The sequence below is a fragment of the Notamacropus eugenii genome, chromosome 1 (genome assembly GCF_028372415.1).
Source record: "Notamacropus eugenii isolate mMacEug1 chromosome 1, mMacEug1.pri_v2, whole genome shotgun sequence".
NCBI classification, from domain to species: domain Eukaryota; kingdom Metazoa; phylum Chordata; class Mammalia; order Diprotodontia; family Macropodidae; genus Notamacropus; species Notamacropus eugenii.
Genome location: NC_092872.1, coordinates 92,741,755 through 92,765,370, shown reverse-complemented (window position 1 = coordinate 92,765,370; position 23,616 = coordinate 92,741,755). Strand labels below are relative to the sequence as shown.

Sequence of the window (23,616 nt, the reverse complement as noted above, 5' to 3'; positions counted from 1 at the left end):
AAAAAAGAGAGTATTACATAATAATACATGGACAGTTTTGGTGATTTTGTCGGTTGATTTTGCTGTTTTTCTTTGTTGCAAGGAAGTGTTCAGTAGGGAGTACATCAGGAAATGATTGTAAAAAGCAAAATCATTAACAGAACTTTAAAAATACAAGGAAAGGTTACAGGATCCTATACTTAAAGCTTACAAGTAAGGGATTTTAGGGGCCAACTCCTTCATTTTATAGGTACAGAAACTGAGGCTGAGAAAGGTTGAATGACTTGCCCAGGGTCACACATCTAGTAGTCTCTTGAGGGAGAATTTAAACCTAGGTATTCCTGACTCCAAGTTCAGCACTCTATCCACCATGCCACCTAGTTGTTTTACTTTATCACCTGTGTCTTATCAGTTGCATGCAGAAATCATTAAGTACCTAGTCTGTGCAAAGCACAGTGCTAGCCAAGTTTGTATAAAGCATAAGCTCTCTCTTGATGGAGTTTAGAACCTGCTATGAAGATAGAACACGTAAACAAAAATTATAAAATAATACCTGGCAAGTGTGTGAGAAGTTCCCAAAGGTCTGTTCCCTTATCCCGTCACATATGTTCACTATGTTAAAAATAGTAACTAAAGAATTTGTGTTTTCTAGATAGATTGAACTGTGTAACCTTGTAACCAGAGTAAGCCTCATAACCTAGTAACCTCCAACTCCTGATTATTAAATGCAAGTTATGTGCAGTGCACTTAATTAAATCTTTATCACTTTGAGTTATAAAGCCACTGTAAATATTTATCCAGAATATATTTTATTCTGTCATGATTGTACCTTTAAGGAGTAGATTCTAGCATTATAAAAAAGCATTTAGTTGAACCCACAAATAATGGGAGTGTAGAATGGTATTTATGTTCTCTTTGTTATTGTAAATCCTTTCTTTCCCCCAAACCTGTTTCTCTCTACAATTTCACTATTTCTGCTTGCCAGTATTTATCAAGTCTCTTTTGTTCAAAACATTGGTGTTTCCTTTGACTTTTTCCTTCTCCTCTCATCCAGTCAGTTATCACATTCCTATCAATTCTATCTCCTTAACATATCACATCCATCTTCTCCTGTATGTTTCTACTGACAGCACAGTGGTGCAGGCCCTCATTACTGTATTCCTTGAACCTTTGCGGGAGCCTTCTAATCGGTTCATTAAGAAATCACAGCATAGATTAAAGTGTTAATGTGTTCATCGTTGTGCTAATCATTTGTTGGTTACAAATATAAAGAATGAAACAATCTCCATTCTCAAGCATATATTCTAATAGGGGAGATAGGTACATATATATAGTTATAGAGAAAACAAATACAAATAAAAACCAGATAATTTGGCACTAGCAGTTGAGAGGATCAGAAAAAACTTCTTATGGAAAATAGTGCTTGAGCTGTATAATAAAGAAAGAACGTTATTATTATGAGGCACAGGTGAGAACAGAGTACATTTCAGGTATGAAGGACTGCCAGTGCAAAGGCATAGTGATGGGAGATAGTACTGTGTGTCCTTAAAACATCCCATGGTCCCCCTCCCCTAGCCCGCTCACTGAGAACTTTGCCTCATATTTTACTTAAACTTTGAGGTCTTTTGATGAAAACTCCCTCTTCTCCCAACCTCCTCATCTAAGATAGCTTGAGAAAGTGGTAGAATCTAATGAAGGTTTGTGGGGTTTTTTAAGGATCAGGAAAATTTGGGCATATTTGAAAGCAATAAGGAAGAAACCAATAGAGAAAGTTAAGGATTAGAGGTGGAAAGACGATTCAAGGAACATTCTTGTAGAGAAAACAAAAGGAGATAAGATCAGACAAGTGTAAAAGGAGAAGAATCTGTGTAAGGAGAAGAGCCACCTCATAAGCCTGGGATAAAGGAGATGTGCAGAGGAGAGAAAAGGGAGCACCCATCAAAGTGAGGTCCTTATCTGAAAGAATGGAGGAAGATGGAAGTGTAGGAGGCCCAAGGAAAGAAGAGATTTGGAATAGCTTTTGTGGAGAATGAGATAGGGAATCAGTTAAGTGAAGATGTAGCAGGGAAAATGGGCTGAACAATTCTGAGGGGTTGAAGGATTATAAATCCTAATAGGGACAAAGAATGGGTTTAGGATGGTGAGGGGATAGAATAAGAGAAGGTTAGACAAAGGAATGTTACAGGTATTGACTAAACTAATGGAACACTTGTGAGTATTGAGGAGATCCAGACTGACCATCTCTGAGAGCTGAAATGAAGAAAAGGTCACAATATTTAGGGTGATTGAGGAATTGGGAGGCGGCGGTGGGGGTTTGAGGAAATATCATTATAGATGCTGAAATCCCTAAGAGCAGGAGTTGGGGAGAAAAAAAGACAGTAAGCTGGGTGCTAAACTTGAAAAAGGAGGGAACATAATCTGGGGGCCAGTTATACAACAATGGCCATGATTCAAATAGTGTAGAATATTTTGATACTGCGAACTTCAAAGGAAATAAGGTTGCTAAGGGATAACAGCAAATGAGTACCTGAAAGTGGCATTCAGGGGCTAGGAATATTCCAGTCTCTCTCCAGGACCAGTGGGTCAGAGTGAAAGTACATCCAGTACTGCAGGGTATGCAATGTCCCCTAGGGAAACCCAGATCTCAATGAAGGCAAGTAGAATGAAGGGAAGTTACTGTGGAAAATGGAAATTGGAGAGGGCACACTGGAAGGGGTGAGGAAAGTTTGAATGGGATATGATTGGAGTAAGGTTGAGAAATATAGAAGTGGGAGTGTAGGTGATGGCGGAGTTGACAGTGAAGATAGTTTTCCTCCCAGGTGATCCGTGATTAATACAGGGATAGTGAGAAAAATTGGTGGTGGGAGTTTGGTAGTAGTGAACAGCAGGTGGGCCAAGTTGCTTGCAGTCTCAAAGATACATGGTTACCAGGCAAGGACCAGGTTCCAAGACCTTACTGTCCCACCCTTCAGCAGGCAGAGGGTACTGGACAGGGCCTGGGTCTGGCCCCTCTCCTTCACAGGACTTTTGGGCAGAAGTGGAAGGTGGGCAGAATTATGTTCTCCCTTCTCTGATGTCTTTCTGCCTTCACTTTCCTTCCATTCTGCCTATCTGACTAATATTCTTCTTACAAAGATCTGTCATGTTATTCCTTTACTCAGAAATTTTCAGTGGTTCTCTATTGCTTACAGGATAAAATTCAACCTCCTTTGCCTAGTATTTAAAACCCCTCCATAATCTGATGCCACCCTGCCTTTTTAATCTTAACGGTCATTACTTTTCTCTGCAAACAAACAGACTAGTACTTTTCACCTCCCTGCCAATGCTGGGTGCCGAATGCTTTCCCCAGCCTCATCTCTTAAATTCCTATCCATCTTTAAGCTCAAATCAAGTGCCATCTTTTCATGAAGACTTCCCATCACTTCTTTCAATGACCTTCCCCCTCAGGCATCATATTTCTGTTTTGAACCTTTCTGATGCATTTATCATGAAATATTACATATTTTAGTTATCTGGATTTGTCTTTTTCCACACTAGACCTTAAACTCCATGAAAACAGAGACCATGTTTGATCTCTGCTTTGTATCTTTTCCAGTGCTTGACACAGCACTCTCTACACAGTAGATATTTAATTATCTATGGAATAGACAATTTAATAATAACAACATTTAATCCTTCATTTGTTAAACTGTAGTACTGAATATCTTAAAAATGGCAGTTTCTGCCTGAAGTGAAGTTTATCATATATTATTTTGCAGAAATTAAAAGAGAACTGGTCCTTGAAAGCAATCCTAAATGGGAAGCTCTAACTGAAGTATTGAAAGAAATTGAAATGGAAAATAACAATAGTGAAGTTCTTGGTGGTCCAGGTAAGAATAAACAGTATATTAAACAGTAACAATAAATTAAGCAGTTAAGTGTTCCATTTTAGGAAACTGCTTAGAGGTGACTCCCAATTATTCTTCTGAAAAATAAGTTAATAAATACCAAATGTAAGACATGAAGAGCCTGCCTAGGAGCAATTTGTTTACTGCTTTCATAGCTTAATTATCTCTGTTTCACCTGACTTTTTGCATGAAGCAAGGGCTTTATTTTCTTTAGAGGTTTCAGGACTTTTGAACTTCCTTTAAAAAGATCTAACCCATTTTCCAGAAGAATAATCAAGAAAGAATCAAACTTTATTTGAATGACTGCTATCTTGTGTTCTGGATTTAAGCTTCTGTTTGGTTAATAGGAACAGTCTCGTTTCTTGTTTCACAGTCTGTCAGTTAGTTGTCTTTTAGAAAAGTGGTCAGAGTCTTTGTAAAATCACATTTACCAAGTTCCTTTCCCAAATAATTTATATTTCTGGTTTTAAAGGAGAGTTTTTGGCAAAAGAAATACAATAGGAATGTAGTACATGTAAATGTAATATATGAGTATGAAAATGTAGTTTCTTGCTAGATCCTGTTGTCTTTAGGTGTATTTAGTCTAGTACGTTAGCAGTTTCTCAATTCTGAAATATTTTTGGTATGGTTTCTTTAAAGAAAATAATGAAACCATCACTTTTTTTTCCCTTTTTGTACCTCTTCAGCTTTGTAATTCCTATAGATCAAAATAGACAGTCTTAAATTCCTAAGATCTCTGCAAAATGAGTTAATATTGCTTCAGATATCAATTGTGTTATGATTTAAAATCCAGCATAATAAAGAAAGGCAATCTTCCCTGGAAGGCCTTTTGGTTTCCTTCCCAGAGCCCATTTCCAAAATTCATATCTTTGTTTATTACACAGAAGAGACATTCTAAAAGATTAATTTTGTCAGGTTTGCCTTAGCTTAACTAGCAGCAAGTCGTATCTGTGAGCAGTTTCTGTCCTAATATTTGTTTGTTTTCTTAAATGTGTTTGGATTATGTGAGGCAATTCCTGTAGATTATCAGTTTATTCAAGTGAATAAAACACCAGACTGGGAATCAAACACCCACTTGTTCCTTAGTTTAGCCACTAAATCTGTGACTAAATCTGTGACTGTAGCCGTGTCATTTAATGATTGTGTCCCACTGGGCTTTTCCATCTGCCCAGCCACTGTGTCATCCAGACTCCTGGGCCTTGCCATCTGTGCTACCACCAAACCCTAAGAACCACTGACCGTTTCCATCTTTTCTGAAGGCAGACTTTCCTTTATGCATTTTATTAAAACAGTTAGAATGTGAACTCCTTGAGAGCAGTGACTATTTGGAATTTCTCTTTGTATCCCCAGAGCACAGTGCTTCATACATAGTAAGCACTTTGTATATGCATTTTCATTCATTCTTTCTTTCTCCAGAAAATGAAAGTATATGTCATTTCAGTGTAAAAATAGAAGTCTAAAAGTAACTTTAAGTTTATAGGTAATTAACCTAAAAATACAAATTATAACCATCATTTTGTCCAATATTGTTTTATAGCAGATAAAAATAATTTCAATGAGATGGTTAAGCTTTCAAATGTGGTTTAATGTATATTTTTCTTTTTATTGTTCACCAAAGTAGACAAGTGATTAAAACAATCCTATTTGATATTATAGGAAGCAAGAATGTTTCTTTTTTAAAAATTTACTAATGAAGAAAAATATTTTTATCTTATTTTTAATATTAGTATTATTTCATAAAACACTAAAAATATCCAACTTAGACTTTCAATCAAAAGATTTAAGATGAAAGGATATGACAATCTTTAGAGAACAGTTAAATAATTTATAAATTATGTATCTTTACTCAAGAGGCATGTAATGTAAGCTTTCTTATTTTTTGAAAGTGAGATATGAAAATTTTTTAAATTTTCTTGGCTTCAGGGCAAGTACTTATTTGTGCAAGTGATGATCGAACATGTGCACAGCTTAGAGAATATCTCACTGTTGGAGCAAAGGCTTTCTTATTGAAACTATATACAAAAACATTTGGAAAGGATAACAAAGCTGGAGAAGTGAAGATGAAATTCAAAAAAGAAGAAAATTCTAAGGGAAATCTGAAATCTGGCAAAGAATCCAAAGTCTCAAAAGCCAAGGTCAGGACTTCTATAAAACGAAGACCTCCAAAGAGGAAGCAAGAATTGACTTTAACTCAAATAGTAACAAAGATTGAGGATGAAGCTGACGAAGTTGATTGTAAAGAGATAAACAACAGCCAAGAAAGCTGCCTCAAGGAAACTGAGCCTGAAGTGTTTGATGTGAATTTATCATCGGATGCTGCATATGGCATCCTGAAAGAACCCCTCACTATCATCCATCCGCTTCTGGGTTGTGGCGACCCCTATGCGCTGACCAGGGTACTGCAGGAAGTGGAGCCAAGATACGTTGTCCTATATGATGCAGAACTAACCTTTGTTCGTCAGCTTGAAATTTATAGGGCAAGTAGGCCTGGAAAACCTATGAGGCAAGTGTGTTACGTTGCTGGGAGTATAACTACAGGGGTTTTTTAATATTAGTTTTAGGCTTCTTTGGTATTAACCCAGAGTAATTACTGATTCTTTTTTCCTTCTTTAAATTGTTATTATTCTGAGTTGTAGGTATTACAGCTTACAAGTCATTTTAAAATTTGCCAATCTGTATAATCATGAATATAGGAAGTTTTTATAAGAAGGGATCTAAAAATGCTACACTGGGCTTTGTACTCACAAGTAGGAAGAGCTAGAAGGGACTTAGTGAGATCCTTTAGTCCAGCTCTTCTTAAACGGTGAGTCACGACCCCATATGGGATCACAAAAAATTTGGCAACAGTAAAAGGTTTCTGAATGCAACAACCAAAAATTAATTCGAAATCAAAAATGTAATGAGTCTGAGATGTTTCTGGCAGCACTTGCCTGCGTTGCATCTTGCAACTTTACTGGGTCTTGATTCTGAACATAAAGCATGCACACTTTTATACTGTGCATACCCTCAGGTCATGCAACACCTATGAAAGGTGACAAAACACAAAAAGGGGTCCTGAGTGGAAAAAGATTAAGAAGCCCTGTTTTAGTCCAGTTCTCTCATCTTAAAAATGAGGAAACAGAGATTCAGTGATGGGAAATGGCTTGCCCAGGATGGTATATCCTAAATAGCAGAACCTGAAATTAAAAGCCATGTTTTATGATTCTAAATGCAGTGCCCTTTCTGGACCTCATCCTATCAAATTACTTCTCATTTTTTCTGTTACCCTATTATGTTGTTTTTGTTTTGAAGTTTAAGATGTAGAATTATATCAGTAAGTCCTGTACTGTTAGCAAAAAATTATACAGCTTCCATTCAGCTTTAGCTTTGATGATAGTTTCAGTGTTTTGAAATGTCCTTATTTTCTAAAAAGACTTAAGCCAAGGAAGAGGGAAGGCATGACATATATCTTCTAGTGCTTAAAAAAACTGTCATGTGAGAGATTGTACTTATTCTATGATTCCAAGTAGCAGAATTTGGAGCAGTGAGTAGAAGCTATAGGGAGACAGATTTTGCCTCCACATAAAGACTAATAAACTGAGCTGTCAACAATGGATTAATAAGTTGCTTCATGATGTGATTTTCCTATAACCAGAGGAGTGTCCAAGCAGGGGCTACATGATCACTTATCAGAGGCATTATAGAAGGGGCTTATATATCTGGTAAGGACTCATACTAGATGGCCTCAGAGGTGTTTTTCAGTTCCTCAGATTCTGTGAGCTTGTAAGTAGAGTATCTTGGATGTCTGATTTTGAGAAAAATAAACAGCCAAATGATTATCTTGAACTCAGTCTGAACCAATGGACAGAGCCAAGAGAAGACTTTGTAGCAGCCTTTCAGATAAACACATGCTGGCATATAAGACCAGTAGAAATGAATCAAAAGTCTACAGGATTAGAAGTCTGGACAGAGAGTGAGATGAACAAAAGTAATCAGGGAATGATTAAGTGTTTCATTCTTAGTTCTCATTGTTCTTGATGATAGCATATATGCTCTTAAGGTTTCTGTTGCCTGGGAGTAGACCCAGTATTAGTTAGTAGCATTCAGGGGGAAAAAAGGGTTTACAAGGAAAGAGTAGAAAAGTTGGAGAGATTTTTTTGAAGGTGGGAACAAGAGAGGAAAACCTTAAGAGGGTGGAGTAAAGGGGGGGCAAAAGGAATATAATCTGTTCCACCTCCCAGCAGTCTCTGCTGTAAACAAAATAGAAAAGAGACAGATTAGCTGTAACCACAAGGGAAGATTTGGGATAGAGGAGGGGAGAGACGTTAGGAAGTTACTGTCATATAAAGAAGAAAAGGGCATCAGTGAAAAATTTCAAAAGAAAGAAAAAAAGAGGCATCATAAATAGCAGCCTTTCTCCTGCACCACCCCTCTAAAATTAATTTTGAGAAGATTGATAGAGTCCATGTGTGTTGTACATCAGTTTGTTTATATAAAATGTGTCATGTCTCTGTTCTGTTAAGACATTTACCAACACAAAAGACCTGAGACATCACTTGGAGAGATAAAATCATATAGATTTCACTTATTGTTTATTTTCCACTAACATATGATCTTTTATAAATTGGTTTCTATAACTAAACAATCTAACATTTAAAACAGTTTTTTGGCAGGAATGCAAAACAAAATTGAAAAGAGAATATAATCTCTGTGGGTTGATGGGGGTTGGTTTGGACTCCTTTATATTTCTGAGGAAATAATCACTCGTCTTCTCTAGTTGTATTTCACTGTTTACCCAAACTTGATTCCTTCTTTTGACAAGGAAAAAAAGTTAGGTAATAAAATCTTTAATAGGTAGAGTTTAGCAGCTTAATTTTACTAAGAGTGTGATTAATGGGACCTTTTATGCTTAGTCAAATATTTATCATTTGAGTCCTTTGAGTTGTTAAATTTGAGAGTTATCCTGTTCCCTATAGGGATTAAGGACTGTGTTTTCGTGGCCTAAAAAAATCTTCTGTCTTGACTTGCAGGGTTTATTTTCTTATATACGGAGGCTCAACTGAAGAGCAACGCTATCTTACTGCTTTACGGAAAGAAAAAGAAGCTTTTGAGAAACTCATTAGGTAATACATAGAGAAATTAGCATACTATAAAAGAGGTCCCTTAAGTGATCCAGGGTAAATTCCAGAAGGAAAACCTATAATGCACATATAAGCACATATAAGAAGGATGAAGAAATTGCTATGTTTAAATTATTTTGCTTTATTTTGTTTTGTTTTAAGTTTCCTGGATAATAAAAAAAGATAGAGAGAGAAAGGTAGTGAGGAAAGGCTCTACTGAGAGCCTTTTTTTCCTTAGTGGCAGCTGACACACTGTTACTTTCTCTTTCTCTCTCCCCCTAGTCTGTCCCAGAATTCAGAAGGTAAAGCCAGAACTGAAAAGGCAAACCTGAAAATGTTGGGCTTGACTAAAGGCGATGAGACTATATAATTATGGTGGGATATGTTGTATAAATATATGGATACAAAAAAATGAGTTTTGGGAAAAGCTTGGCATTGAAGGAAGGAGAGCAGGATGCATGTAGTGGATACTGCTGAGGTAAGGTTGGAGGATAGGGAAAGCTGTAAAAAGAACTGTTTACTTTTCATTTCTGCCTGTGGCAGGTAGTGTAGCACCAAAAACTATCTATTTTTTGCCAACTTAAGTACTGACAACCTGTGGCAACACACAGCTGCCAGATGCAGAAAATAGATGTCTCTTAGTATAGATCATGTGCCCCAACCACTGCGCTTTCCACCATGATCGTACTTGATATCCGTTAGTCATCCAGACTTAAATAGCTTTTAGAGAAGAGTATTGACTAAGGTTGTACAGTAAGAATAGTTGATAGATTGCTTGCGGTCTTGGGGAAGAGAGAGGAAAGAGAGGGAGAAAAAATTTTGGAACTCAAAATATTATAAAAGTATATGTTGAAAAAAGAAAGTTTTAAAAAATGGTTGATATAAAACACCCCCCCCCCCCCAAAAAAAAGTTTTCTTTCCCACATGTACATACAGAGTCCAAGGGAAAATATATTGAAGCTTAAAGACTATATGAGGCAAAGGAGTAGTCACAGTTTTTGGAAGTCCCCTTGATCTTTGTAGGACTGTGAACCCAGATACAATCTGTCCTTGGCCACTGATGTAGCCACTGCCCTTAGGAATGCTGCTGGGATGCCTGTGAGAATATGAGAAGTCCTTTGGACCTCCAAAGTTCAGAAGGTCTTTATCTGGTCCAGGCAGAGGGAATAAGAAAGGGGAGCTGAAACCAAGACACTCTATTTCTCAACCTCCTCTCCCTTGCCCACTGATTTCCTGGTTCTCTCTCCTCTTTGCTATCAGATACTTCCTCAATTCTTTATCTCTCCTGGGCCTGAACTGGCTTGATATTTTATAGATGACCCCTGGAATGAGTCCAGATTTACCCCACTCAATTTGGAATACTCTTCCTATGCAGTTACTGTCAGTTTATCTAGTGGCTCATAGGAGATGTCTAAATTGACTAAGACCTTTTCATACTTACTTGGAATGCCATTGATCACTTTGATTCAATCAAGATGCTTTCCTACTTGGCTGAAGTACCAGGACACAGCATTTTGTCATAATTTGATTGATTTGCTTCATTTACCCGAGCCTTCCCTCCCTCAAGACTTGGCTACCCTTCCCCCACGCCCACCTGTTATTGCTCTCCCTCTTCTATTACCTTGAATTTTCTTACTTTTGTATATGTTTGTCTTCCCACTGTAAAATATAAGTTCTTTGAGGACAGAGACCATTTTGTTTTTTTCTTTGCATACATAAGACCTAGTATAATGCCTCATACTTAGTAAGTGTTTGATAAGTGTTTGTTAAGTTGAAATTCTCTTTCTCCACAAAAAAGCCAAACTAATACTTATACTCTTAAAAAAATCTCAGAACTAATACTTACTTACACTCAAAAAAATTAGCCAATCCCTTCCCAGTCCAACATCCCAGTTAGTTCAAAAAGTTACTATTTTTTAACTAAAATAAACATTAAAAATACTTATTATTGTTTAGTTAAAAGAAATGCAAATTACTATAAAAATACTGAATATTGTTTTGAGGATGATTGCTATCTTCTTAATACAATACAGCAACCATATACCTGTAATTTTTTGATACTTCTAATATCCATGATTAATACTTGTTACACTGACAATTTGCCTCCAAATGATTTTACAATTGTGTCAACTAGTTTTACTAAGCAAGTTAAATAATATAAGCTTCAAAACTAAACTATAAAAATGAAAGTAACAGTACTTTAAAATGCAAAGTACTAGCCTTCAAAAAATGAAAATTGTTATAATCAATTTGTAGGTACAATAATACTTATATAAAAATGACAATTCTTTCAAAAAAGTTGAACTTTATTTTTGAAGTGAGTCTTCCAAATTAACCACTTAAATTAACTTGATTGAACTCAAATTACAATTGTTCATAATCCTTTTTTTTTAAATAAGGGCCCCTTACTTTCAACATTTTGTTAGGTTAGTGTAACTGATAGTACAAACTCATAAAATTTCACTAATTTAAAAGTATTCCATCATTCAGATTTGTTTCTCATTCTCTATTAATAAGATTTTACCATATTTTCTTTAAAATCTTTAATGACACCTAGAAAATCGAGAGAAGCATTAATGATAGAATGGCCTAGGATCCTGGAAAAAAAAAAAAGTTTCTGAACCAAGCTCTATCACTAATCCACTTTGTATCATGGGACATTTATGGTATCAGTGTCTCACTTTCCTAATTGGTAAAATATGAATAATAATACTTGACCAACAATGTAAGTTGAGACTACTGTTTACTACTCTCTAATAGGTAGAACCACCTACTATGGTTCTATTGCCAAACAAACTTTTCCTTTCTTTATAAGTGACCAGTCTTTTCATGCTATTCCAGTGACTACAAACAGTTCTTCTACTGCTAGCTCCACTGTTTTATATTATTGCATATTAAAATATTTTAAATAGTAATATTTGCATTCCTTAGAACTTGGCATATGAAGGTTGTGGTAGAGGTCATACTCTAAGTCTGTCTCCAACATAAATGCTCTTTAATATGACTGATTCCCACAGAACAGTTCTTTAAACAATTTTTGCCTTTTAAAGAACTTCTTAAACTTCAAAAATTTAACTGTGGAAAAGTATTATGAGGAAACCTCAACAATACAGATGATTGGATACTTGGAAGGATTTATTTATTAAAATAGAAAATTAGTTGCATGAGAGGTTTAGATTTACCATGGCAGGTAACATACAAAATTATTTAATTTTATGGGAAGTATTATATAAACTAATGTTCAGAAGACTCGTTATATCCCCAGACCTGCCATTATTAGATTGAAATATCTGTTGTGTCAGTCCACAGTCTATCACTGATCCCTATGGGATACGAAGTTACTTGTAAGGAAATGTGGGAAGGGAGGGGCTATAAGCTACAAAGTAATAGTAATGCAATGCTACTGAATTACTTCAATATGCTTCAAAATAATAAATAATTCTGTTTCGTCTGATTACCACCACAATTCTGTGAAGTTAATATCGTCCTTATCTTCAAATGGGCAAAATGCAGGTTAGGCATTAAGTGACTTGCTCAGGGACCCACAGCTAATAAGTAATGGAGCCAGGACTCAAAGATGGACTTTCTTACTCCGAATCTACATAGTTTCTGATAAGCACACTAGCGATTTACACTAGAAAATTTAGAATACTTTTTTCATGTCTTATAAGCAAACTTCTGTTTCATAAGAGGTTTACCCTTTTCCTAGGAATTATCACTCTCTTCAAGAGTGATAGTTACTGGATGCCAGTATCATAGTTAACTTTTATTCTTCAGCATTTAAGGCTTGGTCCTTATAAGTATTGGTATTAGAAAGAAATTGGACTGAAAATAGTTCCCGACTACTGTGTTATGACCAGCTTCTCTTCTTCATCATCCTAATTAATGATAGCTTTCTATTTGCGTATATGTTGTGTCAAAAGCTGTATGACTAAGAGCCATGATTTTTATTCCAAAATTATATGTGAGTTTTAGCCTATAGCAGATTTAAACTGACACATCCAAAGGGCAATTCCTCAAGGAATTAAGTGGCAAGTTTTCTAGTTAATCGTAAACATCTTTTTGTTTCAACCCTATTTTAAAATCTTTCACAACTGTAATAGTATGGCAGACTTCTCTGGTACTACAGCCCATGCTGACTTCTCTTTGATGATACCAATCCCCTTTGCTCTCTAATTGTTTTATATCAACTTTTGTCTTTTCAACTAGATTATAAGCTCCATGAGGCCACCCACTAGGCTTCTCATTTTGTATGCCACATAGCACAGTGTTGTGCATATTGTAGACACTCACTTTTTTTAAACTTCCCTTTATAAATAATGTAGAGGAACATAATTTAATCTTATTTGATTATTGAGAATTTTGTGGCAGTTGCATGTAGTCATACAGAACCTCAGTTTGATTTTTATACAGATTTATGGAATTCTTTTGAAGGCACCATTATCCTTCATGCCACCCAGTTTCAAAACTTTAGTCAGTCTTACCTCGCCCCCCGTATCCAGTCAGTTGCCAGATCTTATTGAGCCCTCCTCCCACAACATACCTCACCTTAGCACCTTTATCTACGTCAACACAGCACCACCCTGGCTTAGATCCTTGTCAGTCTTCCCTGGGCTATTGCAGTAGTGTTTTAGGCTCTTTTTTTTATCACGGCTTTCAGGTAGTCCAGTAATTTTTAAATTTTCTCTCCTGGATCTGTTTTCCAAGTCAGTTGTTTTAACAATGAGATATTTCACATTGTCTTCTCGTTTTTCATTCTTTTGGTTTTGTTTTATTGTTTCTTGATTTCTCATAAAATCATTAACTTCTGTTTGCTCCACTCTAATTTTGAAGGAAATATTTTCTTCAGTAAGCCTGTGGACCTCCTTTTCCATTTGGCCAATTCTGCATTCTTCTCCCCATTGGCTTTTTTGTACTTCTTTTACCATTTTGGCCCAGTCTGTTTTTTAAGGTCTTATTTTCTTCATTATTTTTTGTGTATCCTTTACCAAGCTGTTGACTTCGTTTTTCATGATTTTCTTGGCATCATTCTCATTTCTCTTCTCAGTTTTCCCTCTACCTCTCTTTCTTGATTTTCAAAATCCTTTTTGAGCTCTTCCATGGCCTGAGACCAATTCATATTTTTCTTGGAGGCTTCGGACGTAGGAGCTTTGACTTTATTGTCTTTTTCTGAATATGTGTTTTAATCTCCCTTGTCACCAAAGTAAATTTCTAAAGTCAGAGTTGTTTCTTTTTTCTGTTTCCTCATTTTTCTAAGCCTACTCCTTGACTTTTAACTTTTTATTGAAGTAAGGCTCTGCTTCCAAGGTGGAGGGCTCACTGTCCCAAGGTTCAGGTGTTTTGTGCAGCTGTTTTCAGAGATACTTCTAGGGACCTGTAAGTTTTCAGTTTTTCCAAAGTGGTATGATCTAAGGAGAGGTGTTTACTACATTCCTGGCCTGTGCTCTGGTCTGTGAATGATCACAGGCACTCTTTTCTGCCCTGGAACTGTGAGGAGGATTCCCTATTCACTGTGCCTGCAAGCTCTCACCCTGGGACTGCCACCCAGGACTATGACTCCAATTTGAATATGGACAAAGCAACAGAGTCCTGCCCCAGTGCCATCAACAAGACCCCTGGAATTTCCTTTTCGACCCCCTTACCATCTGTAGGCTGAGTGGTCTGGAAGTAGCCACTGCTGCCAATGATTCAGTTGCCCTGAGGTCTCCTCCTAGTTTGCTGGTGCCAGTCTGTGCGGGGGCAGCCTGTGCTGGAATATGTTTCTCTCTCACCCTGGCGCAATAGACCTTTCCTGCCAACCTTCCTAGTTGTCTTAGACTGGAAATTTGTTTCACTCCATCTTTTTGTGGATTCTGCTGCTCTAGAGTTTGTTTCGAGTCATTTTTTAAAGGTAGTTGGAGATGATTGGAGGAGAGCTCAGGCGAGGCCCTGTCTTTACTGTGCTGTCTTGGCTCTGCCTCTCAAGCTTTGGCCTGTTGCAGTAGTTTTCTCATCGAACCTTCCAGTTTCCAAACCTTCTTTTTGCTCTCATTGGTGTCAAGCTCAGATTAACAAATCCCTATGGGCCTCATACTTAGAAAATGCAAGTTAACATTGTCTGTTTGTATTGTATTTTTATTGATTTTGTTTTACATTTCCCAGTTACATTTTAATCTGGTTCATGCCACACTTGGGAATTCTGAAGACTGTGAGTTTGACACCTCTTCTGCACATCTTCTGAAATAACCTTTTAAATCACAGGTCATTTTTTTAATTGCCTGTAGTAGAAAATAAAATCATATTGGCATTTAAAGCCCTTCACAGTCTGGCTCAGACTGCTTTTCTGAACTTAGTTGAGTTCATATGACTCCCCTTCATACACTCTCCACTTTTTCTTCCCCTGACTTGGTATTTCATCTCTCACCCACAGGCCTTTGCATAGGCTTTTCCCCAAGTCTGAATTTCACTATCCTAGCCTCTTAGTTTTCTTCAGGGTTTAACTCGCTCAGGTGGCACCTCCCATCCGAAGCCTTTCCTGTTTCCCCTGGTTCTTCATGTTCTTGCCTCAAATTATGTTGTAGTTATTTATCTGTTCTGAGTGTTATAGACTCCCCAGTAGAATCCAAATTCCGTGAGAGGAGGTGCTTTTTAAAATTTTTACATACCATCACCTAGCACAATGTCATGCATTTAGGGGTTATTCAATAAAGGCTTGTTGAATTTTTAATTGAGAAAATATAAGCTATATTGGCCTGAAGAGTTAAATGCATGCTGAAATCTGCATAACCTTGAAGTTGTTTTTCAAAATCTTACGATTCTTTGTTTATAATTGTTCTCATTGTCTTTTTCTCTAAAAGTTTAACGTATTTTTAAAATTCCAATTAAGAGATCTAGCTCATCAGAGTTTTATTTTTGTTTTTCATTTTGCAAGAAAAAAATCATTTTCAAAAAGAAATTTTTTTAAATCTATCATTTGTTTAATTTTTTTAAATACATTGATTTTTATCCACTCTTATTATAAGCAGCATAGCAATTGTTTACATATAAATTTTTCTAAATGCTTAGAAGTAATTTACTACAATTTACTATGAACATTCCCCTTACAGTCTTTTTTTTTTCTGCTATCCTAATTAATGAAATTTTGAATTGTCAAATCCTTGAAGAGCCAGTAGTGTGAAAAATATAGCCTGTCTTCTGTTGGAGGACCAGGAAGTAGTATGCAGTTTTCTCTACTTCTTTTAGTTATCATTTGTGGTGTATTTTTGACTTTAATATTTTGCCATATATCAAATTAAATGGATTGTTTTATATTTGAAAAATCTGTGAAAAAATAAATGTAATAAATGTGAAAAAATAAAAATAAATGTTCAACTAAATTTTTTGCCCTAATTCTATAATATTTCAGAGAAAAGGCAAGCATGGTTATCCCTGAAGAAAGAGAAGGCAGAGATGAAACAAATTTAGACCTGGTAAGGGAAGCTACATCCACACATGCTTGCACTGACACTCGCAAAGCAGGTGAGTTCTTACCCTCTCCAGATCAGTGTTTCATGCCGTCAGACAAACTTATTTATGCGTATTTGTTATTTATAAGTCCTTCGTTTGTAAGTTGGAATTATGTGTACATGATCACTAAAGTTCTTTGCGATTCCAAAGTTCTTGGATTCTCTGTTGCAGTCATTTTTGACAATCTATGTCTGGCAATAAAATTAAATTAGGCTAACTGTTGAGAAGTTCAGCAGGGATATACAGTGTAGCTTTATTTCCAAAAAATTTTATGTAGGAAACATTACATTGCTGTGCACTTAATTTGGGAAACTATAATTTTTTTTTTATAAAATTCTGGAAGTTTAGTAATAGACGTCGGTAAGAACTCTTCCCAGACATTAATCATAGTTGAACAAAAGAAATATTGGTTTTAACTTTTAATCCTTATTTAAGCATATATCTTTCTTTAATGACATCATTCTAAATACCTGTATTTGTTTCATAGGTGGCCAGGAAAAGACTAATTTGCAACAAAGTATAATTGTGGACATGCGAGAGTTTCGAAGTGAACTTCCATCTCTGATTCATCGTCGAGGCATTGACATTGAACCAGTTACTTTAGAAGTTGGAGATTACATCCTTACTCCAGAAATATGTGTGGAGAGGAAAAGTATTAGTGATTTGATTGGCTCCTTAAATAATGGTCGTCTCTATAGTCAGTGCATCTCCATGTCTCGATATTACAAGCGACCAGTACTTCTGATAGAGTTTGATCCCAGTAAACCTTTCTCTCTTACTTCTCGAGGCTCTCTACATCAGGAGATTTCCAGCAATGATATCAGTTCCAAACTTACTCTTCTTACTCTTCATTTCCCAAAACTCCGTATCCTTTGGTGCCCCTCACCACATGCAACTGCTGAGTTGTTTGAGGAGTTGAAACAGAACAGGCCGCAGCCTGATGCGACTGCAGCCGTGGCCATCACAGCAGATGCTGAAACCCTGCCTGATTCAGAAAAATACAATCCTGGACCGCAAGACTTCTTATTAAATATGCCAGGTGTCAATGCCAAAAACTGTTGTTCTTTAATGAATCATGTTAAGAGCATTGCAGAATTAACAACTTTGTCACAAGAGGACCTCTCAGGTATTCTCGGAAATGCTGCAAATGCTAAGCAGCTTTATGATTTCATTCATATGTCCTATGCAGATGTTACAGCTCAGGGAAAAGTTAAGAAGTGAAATTTGAGAGGGGGCTTATTTGCATCACATGGCCATACTCTTTCTTTTCTTTTATCAAAATAGTCTTCACACTCTCATTTCTTTACCTCAGCCTTTCATTGTTTTCCATTATAGTCAGTGGAACAGAAATCTTAGAATTTCAAAGCTGGAAATCATCTGGTGTAAGCCCCTCAATTTACCTATAAGGATACAGATGCCCAGAGATGGGAAGGGACCTATCCAGAATCAAACAGCTAGTTAGTAGCCAGAGCTTGAACCAGAGTTCAAATCTCCTGACTTGAAGGCCAATGTTTTTTCAGAATTCCTTCTGATGCATCATGGGAGTCTTTTTAAAGCTGCCAATTTTGCTCCCTCTTCCCCCACTGAGATATTACCACTGTTAAAAGTGAAGCATTCCATGGTGTCCATTTAAATTTCTTTAACTGTTTATAAATGAATTTTTTTAATGAATTTGAAATTTGTGCTTCTAAAAGTATGATGAAATACATATAGTCCAATTTTCTTCTGCTGGCTGTACAAAATACCAGTGTATCACAAAGAGCTCCAGAGGGAAGGAAACCACCTTTTGTCATTCCTGTCTAATTTCCCACCCTCAATGTAAAAGCTTTGGAGGATTTACCTCAGTCCACTGAAGAGTGCAACAGGTAGGAGAATTATTAGCCTGATGAATTTCTAATTAGGAGAATATATGTGATGTAATATAGTTTGGCTAGTAACTTTTTTATAATATAAAGTGAATTGCCTGTTTGCAGAATTTAGCAGTATGGATGAAGCTTTAGAATTTTGTTTCTTTGAAGATCCCTAGTCCTCCTGGACTCCTGGGTTATGAGAACCCTAAATTCTAGTCTTTAAAAGCTTTTTCTTTCCTTCACCCTCCTACATATGCCTTAAGATCACTGTCTCTGTAGCACCCTGAAAAGGTTTTTCTGCTCATTTCTGATCTGTTCACTTCCACATTTTCCGCAGTTGTGGGATTACAGTGCTACATCTACATCCTAATATGAGGTCTGGATTACATGCCAATGAGTGGCTGACTAAATTGATGAGGTTTTATTTTTTGGAGTTGAGTTTTATCTAAAAAATACTGCACAAGAATCAGTAAGTAGGAAAGTAATCATAGTTCTAGGCTTAATACATTTTTTTAAAATCATAAATTTTTATAGAAAAGAGAATCAGGTTCATACTTCTTTTGTGAGTAATCTGGTTTAGCATTCTACTAAAATACATAAAAGGCTTAAATTCCGTTACTTAAATTGTCTATACTAGAAACAATCAATAATAATCTGATTGTTGGCAGTGATGTTCTGCTCAGAGCTAATATGGACTGACTCTGACTTCTATAAAATTAAAAGGCAGTCCATGTGACAGAGTTTGCATTCTTGTCTTTGAGAGTCAGTTTTTTTTGTCACCCAACCTGGAATAAGAAAGTATTGCACACAGCTATATAAATTTGTTTGTAAATGCCATTTATATATTATTTCAACAATACTTTTAATCTGTTACTGAAATTTAAATGTGCCATAATATAAAGACTATCATAGTATACTTTTAAATTGAATTCATTGATTAACATTAGTTACATTAGTTAAGATTATAAAATTGAGAGGTGATTTGGACTGGTAGGGCAAGTGACATGTAAGAAGTTCATTTTAAAATAGACCCAAAATTCTAAGCTTTTTTGCTTCAGCTTCAAAAATTTACTTGCTATAAATTTTCCAAATAAAAGTCTTAATGTGAAGCATTGGGATTTTTCTAAGTAATCATCTTACATTCATTACTTATATTCACTTTATTTTTGGAAGAGAATTTAAAACCACCAAATATTCATTAAAATAGAACAAGTTCTTTTTAAAGATGCCAAATTTTAAACTATCCCTGGCCTAGTATATCACAGTTAGCAGTCTTAGGGTTTATTAATATCCTTGTCTCTTAGCACTCTAATATTATTATTCACTATCATACACGATAGATATTTAAGGGCTATCGGTCTCGCTCCCATGGATATTTAAGGTGTAAAAACTTTGTCATCAACGAGCCTTAAAGTGGCAGTCTACTGACTCATGGCCTTTCAGGCTGGCTAACGTTCTCTGTCACCAAGTAAAAGAGTATATGAATATGTATTCACATAGAATTCATACTTTATCATGGTTTTCTTGAATTGTATTGGATTCCTGAGCTCAGAATCATGGAAATGTATATAATTTTAAGCTTAAATAATGAATAATTATGTTCATGTTTTTAGTTTTTTATTTGAATATTTATGTTTATATTCATTTTTTTTCCAGGACCTTTTTTTTTTAACTAAGCACATTTTTTTTTATTTTAAACATTTCCCTCTATCTAAACCCCAAGTCTGGAATGGATCAACTAGAACAAGAAATATTTCTCATTTATTTGCAGTTATCTTTTTTTTCTTAGTATAAAAAAATTCTAAGTTTTTCCTTAGCAGTAGATTTAAATACTCCTTAATCCTGAGGGTTAGGAGAGATTTAAATATAAACTATGTGTTCTCTGCTAGTCCAGAGGAAGGTAGAAGATTTAAGTCATGGTGCAAAAATGACTTAATATCTGAGTATAGAATTTATAAAAGGTCACAAGCATAAAAATAAAAATGAATGTTCCAGAACAATTCAGGAAGGCTACAGATTGGGGACAAGATGTGGGGGGAGCTTGTAAATTATTTAATGTGATTTTGGTTCAAAATCTTTTTAGAAAAATTGTTTTATATGTGTGTCTTCTTTTTAACATAAAGAAACTTCTTTAGAAATGTGACATTTTAGAGATGAAGGAAACTTTTCACAGATTTAAATATCTTGACTGAAATTTAGCTGGGTTGTAGTAATCAATACTATAAAAAGTTTTTACTTACTGTAATGTTAAACTTCAGATAACGGATGTATACATCCTAACCAGACGTTTGGATAGCCTATAAAGTGCAGCTGTATTTTAATTTAAGGCTATTTAAGCAGAAGTGAGGGGAGGAGTGGCAGAATAAAATTGGTTTGTCATATCTATGCTAAGCAGAAGCTAACAAGATATGCAGCAGGATTTTTTTAAATCTCAAGACAGAAGCATTTATGGGGCATATAAATACATTTTACACTTTAAACAACACTCAACGTATAAAAATCCTAATCTGGAAGAAAAAAAGAAACACTGCAAGACACAAATGAATTGTCAAAAAACTAAAATGTGGGTTTTTTACTGCTATTTATTTTTACAGTTTGGCTTGTTTAATAAATCACCTTCCCTTCTCAGTAAACTTTCACTTTGGCCAGTTTCATTTTCTCATTTTCATTTTTAAGTCTGTTTCTCTAAAATAAAAGCTCCCATCTTTTCTAGCTGTGATTTTCAGTCCATCTTCTGGCCCGTGCTTTACGTTTCTTCATATGAAGTTTACAGTTCGAGAATCGTCCATCTGACGTTGCCGTTCGTTATGATCCATTCGGCATCGTTAGTTTTTGTTTACTTTCCTATAGGTTGACTTGAATTGCTTAGCTTTACTTTTTGCTTTAAAATTTGCAACAATGTCTCTTTTTAGCAAAGTGGGAAACAAATTAGTTCTTACATTCAAAAAATAATAGTAGAGTATTTTGTTATGAATGAATGAAAGGAAAAAAGTACTCATGATGTTCCAAGTGCTGGGGACTACAAATACAAAAGCAAAGCCAGGTCCTGCCCTGAAGCGGAACTTACATAAATAAAGTCCTTTCAAAGATTTGTATGAACTGGTGCAGAACGAAGCCAGCTGAGCCAGGTACACGATGACTACAACAAGGTAAAGTGAAAGAATAATGGCCAAAACCATTCTGCCTCATGATAATGACTGAGCTGAACACGTGAGAAAAGGCACTTCGCGCTCATGGCACTGACCATAGGTGGGGAATATTTCATACATGGTCAGACATTATCCATATTTTGGTTAGTTTTTGCTAAACTACTTTTTTTCCTTTTTTATTCTTATTTTGAGTGATGACTCACCACAGAGGGGAGTAAGGAATACATTGAAAATGAATGTCATTAAAAACAAGAGAGATCAATAAAAATAAATGAGCCCTTTCTTAGAAAGCAGTACTGAAACTGCCCAAAAAGAGATAGAATAAATTCTCTCATTTGTATCTCAGAGAAAGAGAAGGAATATTGTTATTGTTAAATATCAGGAAAATCAGATGTCTGAATGCTTTTGTATTTCCATATACAGCAGCACTGCCCACTTAGACTGGCATTTTTTTTTTTATGTCTGTTCAGTTTATTCTCAGAGGAGAAGACCTTCCTCTAGTGATTACAAAGATTATATACATAAAACCCAGGTGGGGAAGAAGGATGTGGATTACAAACACTCATTCTGCAGGACTTGAGTCTTTCTCACTATAAGCTCACAAGTCCACAATAGAGAGGTCCTGGAGTACTGTTGGAACAGGATTGTTTCAGGTTCCTGGGGGTCATTACTTGGTCGGTCACAGGATCAGAAGTCTGGGTCAGGAACAGGTTCTACAATCTTTGATTTGCTTCACTTAAGGTACACAGGCACAAGAATGCAATGATTGTGAGAATGTTGTCAAGGGTTTCATTGGTCATTTCAAGCTGCATTGTAAGTCTGACTTTCAATCCAGCAGAGGCAATTCTGAGAATCTAACCTATCAGTATACTCATCACATATATTCCATTGATGCATATGAAAAATCACAATTCCCTTCAGAATGGATAAGAAAATTGGTGCTCAATTAGAATTAGTCTTAGAACACAAAATTAGAATTAAACTTTGAGAACACAGAATTAAAATTGGTCTTAGAACACTGAAATAGCAGGAAAAGTGACTTGTTCAGTCACCCAGTAAGTGGGATGTTCAAGAGTATACTGTTAGACTGGCATTTTTGATGTTTCCTGTTGCTAAAGCTTCATACTCCATTCTAAAATTAGAGGTTGTAAATGTGAAAGGTGGCTGTTACTTATTTTCAAAAAAATAAAAGACACTGAAGAACAGTAATTTAATATTAAGGTTCTTGTCCTATTGTTTCAGTGATGCTTTATTTCTCCTTTCTATTTACTTAACCATAGTAGAGCTCCTTATTACCTTTAATCAGAATTCTTTATCAGAATACCCAACATCCATGATCTATCAGCAGGCTGTGGCCTACTCTGTAAGGGGTAGATTCATGAATGAGTAAATAGACATTTCAGATACTCCAAAGCATCCATTTCTGCTTCATAAAAGCTTAAATGTAAGAGCACAGCTCTTATTGGGGCAAAAGAGAAAATTATATCATAGTTCAGCCAAACAAAATTCATGTCATTGAAGGCAAAGTTCCAGGGTATTAATAAAAAACGAGATAAAGCACTTGGAATATTTTTAATGGTAATATGTGCTAGGTAAATAAACGTGTATGCACATATACATATGTGTATGTATATGTGTGGTTTTTATTCATACACATATATGTCTGTCCCAATGAGTTCAAACATAGATCATATGCACATGTAGATTCATAGCAGTACTTTTGTGATAGTAAAAAACTGAAAGCAAATGTCCATCAATCAGGAATAACTAAACAAATTGGTACATAAATATAATGGACTCTTTCTCTCTTCCCCCTCTCCCTGCAAAAAAAAAAAAAAAAGCAATGGATATGAAGAATTCAGAGAAAAATGGAAAGATTTGTATGAAATGATATAGCGTGAAATCAGCACCAAAGGAACAATCTACATTATGGCTACAGCAATATAAATACAGGTATTATGTGATACTGTGAAATAACATACATACCATGTACTAACCAAATTGGGCCAAAGAAAAATGAGAAAATGAACATCCCTCCAAGACAGAATTGGGGGGAGGAGGGAATTAGGGGGAAATTGGGGGCAAGGCTGAGGGGAGGCTACTATGGTCGCTATGTGTGTTGAACATTGCATATACTATCAGACCTGGTTGATGTTGGTAAATTTGA

The 23,616-nt window shown here is 35.7% G+C and overlaps 1 protein-coding gene across 1 annotated transcript in view; it reads left to right on the top strand.

The window, feature by feature from the left end:
* The window catches only part of ERCC4 (ERCC excision repair 4, endonuclease catalytic subunit), a 36,082-nt gene extending 17,729 nt beyond the window's left edge, over positions 1–18,353 (top strand). Inside the window, exons 7-11 of the mRNA XM_072609890.1 lie at positions 3,738–3,848; positions 5,790–6,369; positions 8,876–8,968; positions 16,350–16,462; positions 16,938–18,353. Of these exons, the coding sequence (XP_072465991.1) occupies positions 3,738–3,848; positions 5,790–6,369; positions 8,876–8,968; positions 16,350–16,462; positions 16,938–17,671 (1,631 nt within the window). The 3' untranslated portion in view covers positions 17,672–18,353. The remainder of the gene's footprint in view (positions 1–3,737; positions 3,849–5,789; positions 6,370–8,875; positions 8,969–16,349; positions 16,463–16,937) is intronic.
* Positions 18,354–23,616: the final 5,263 nt, after the last annotated feature.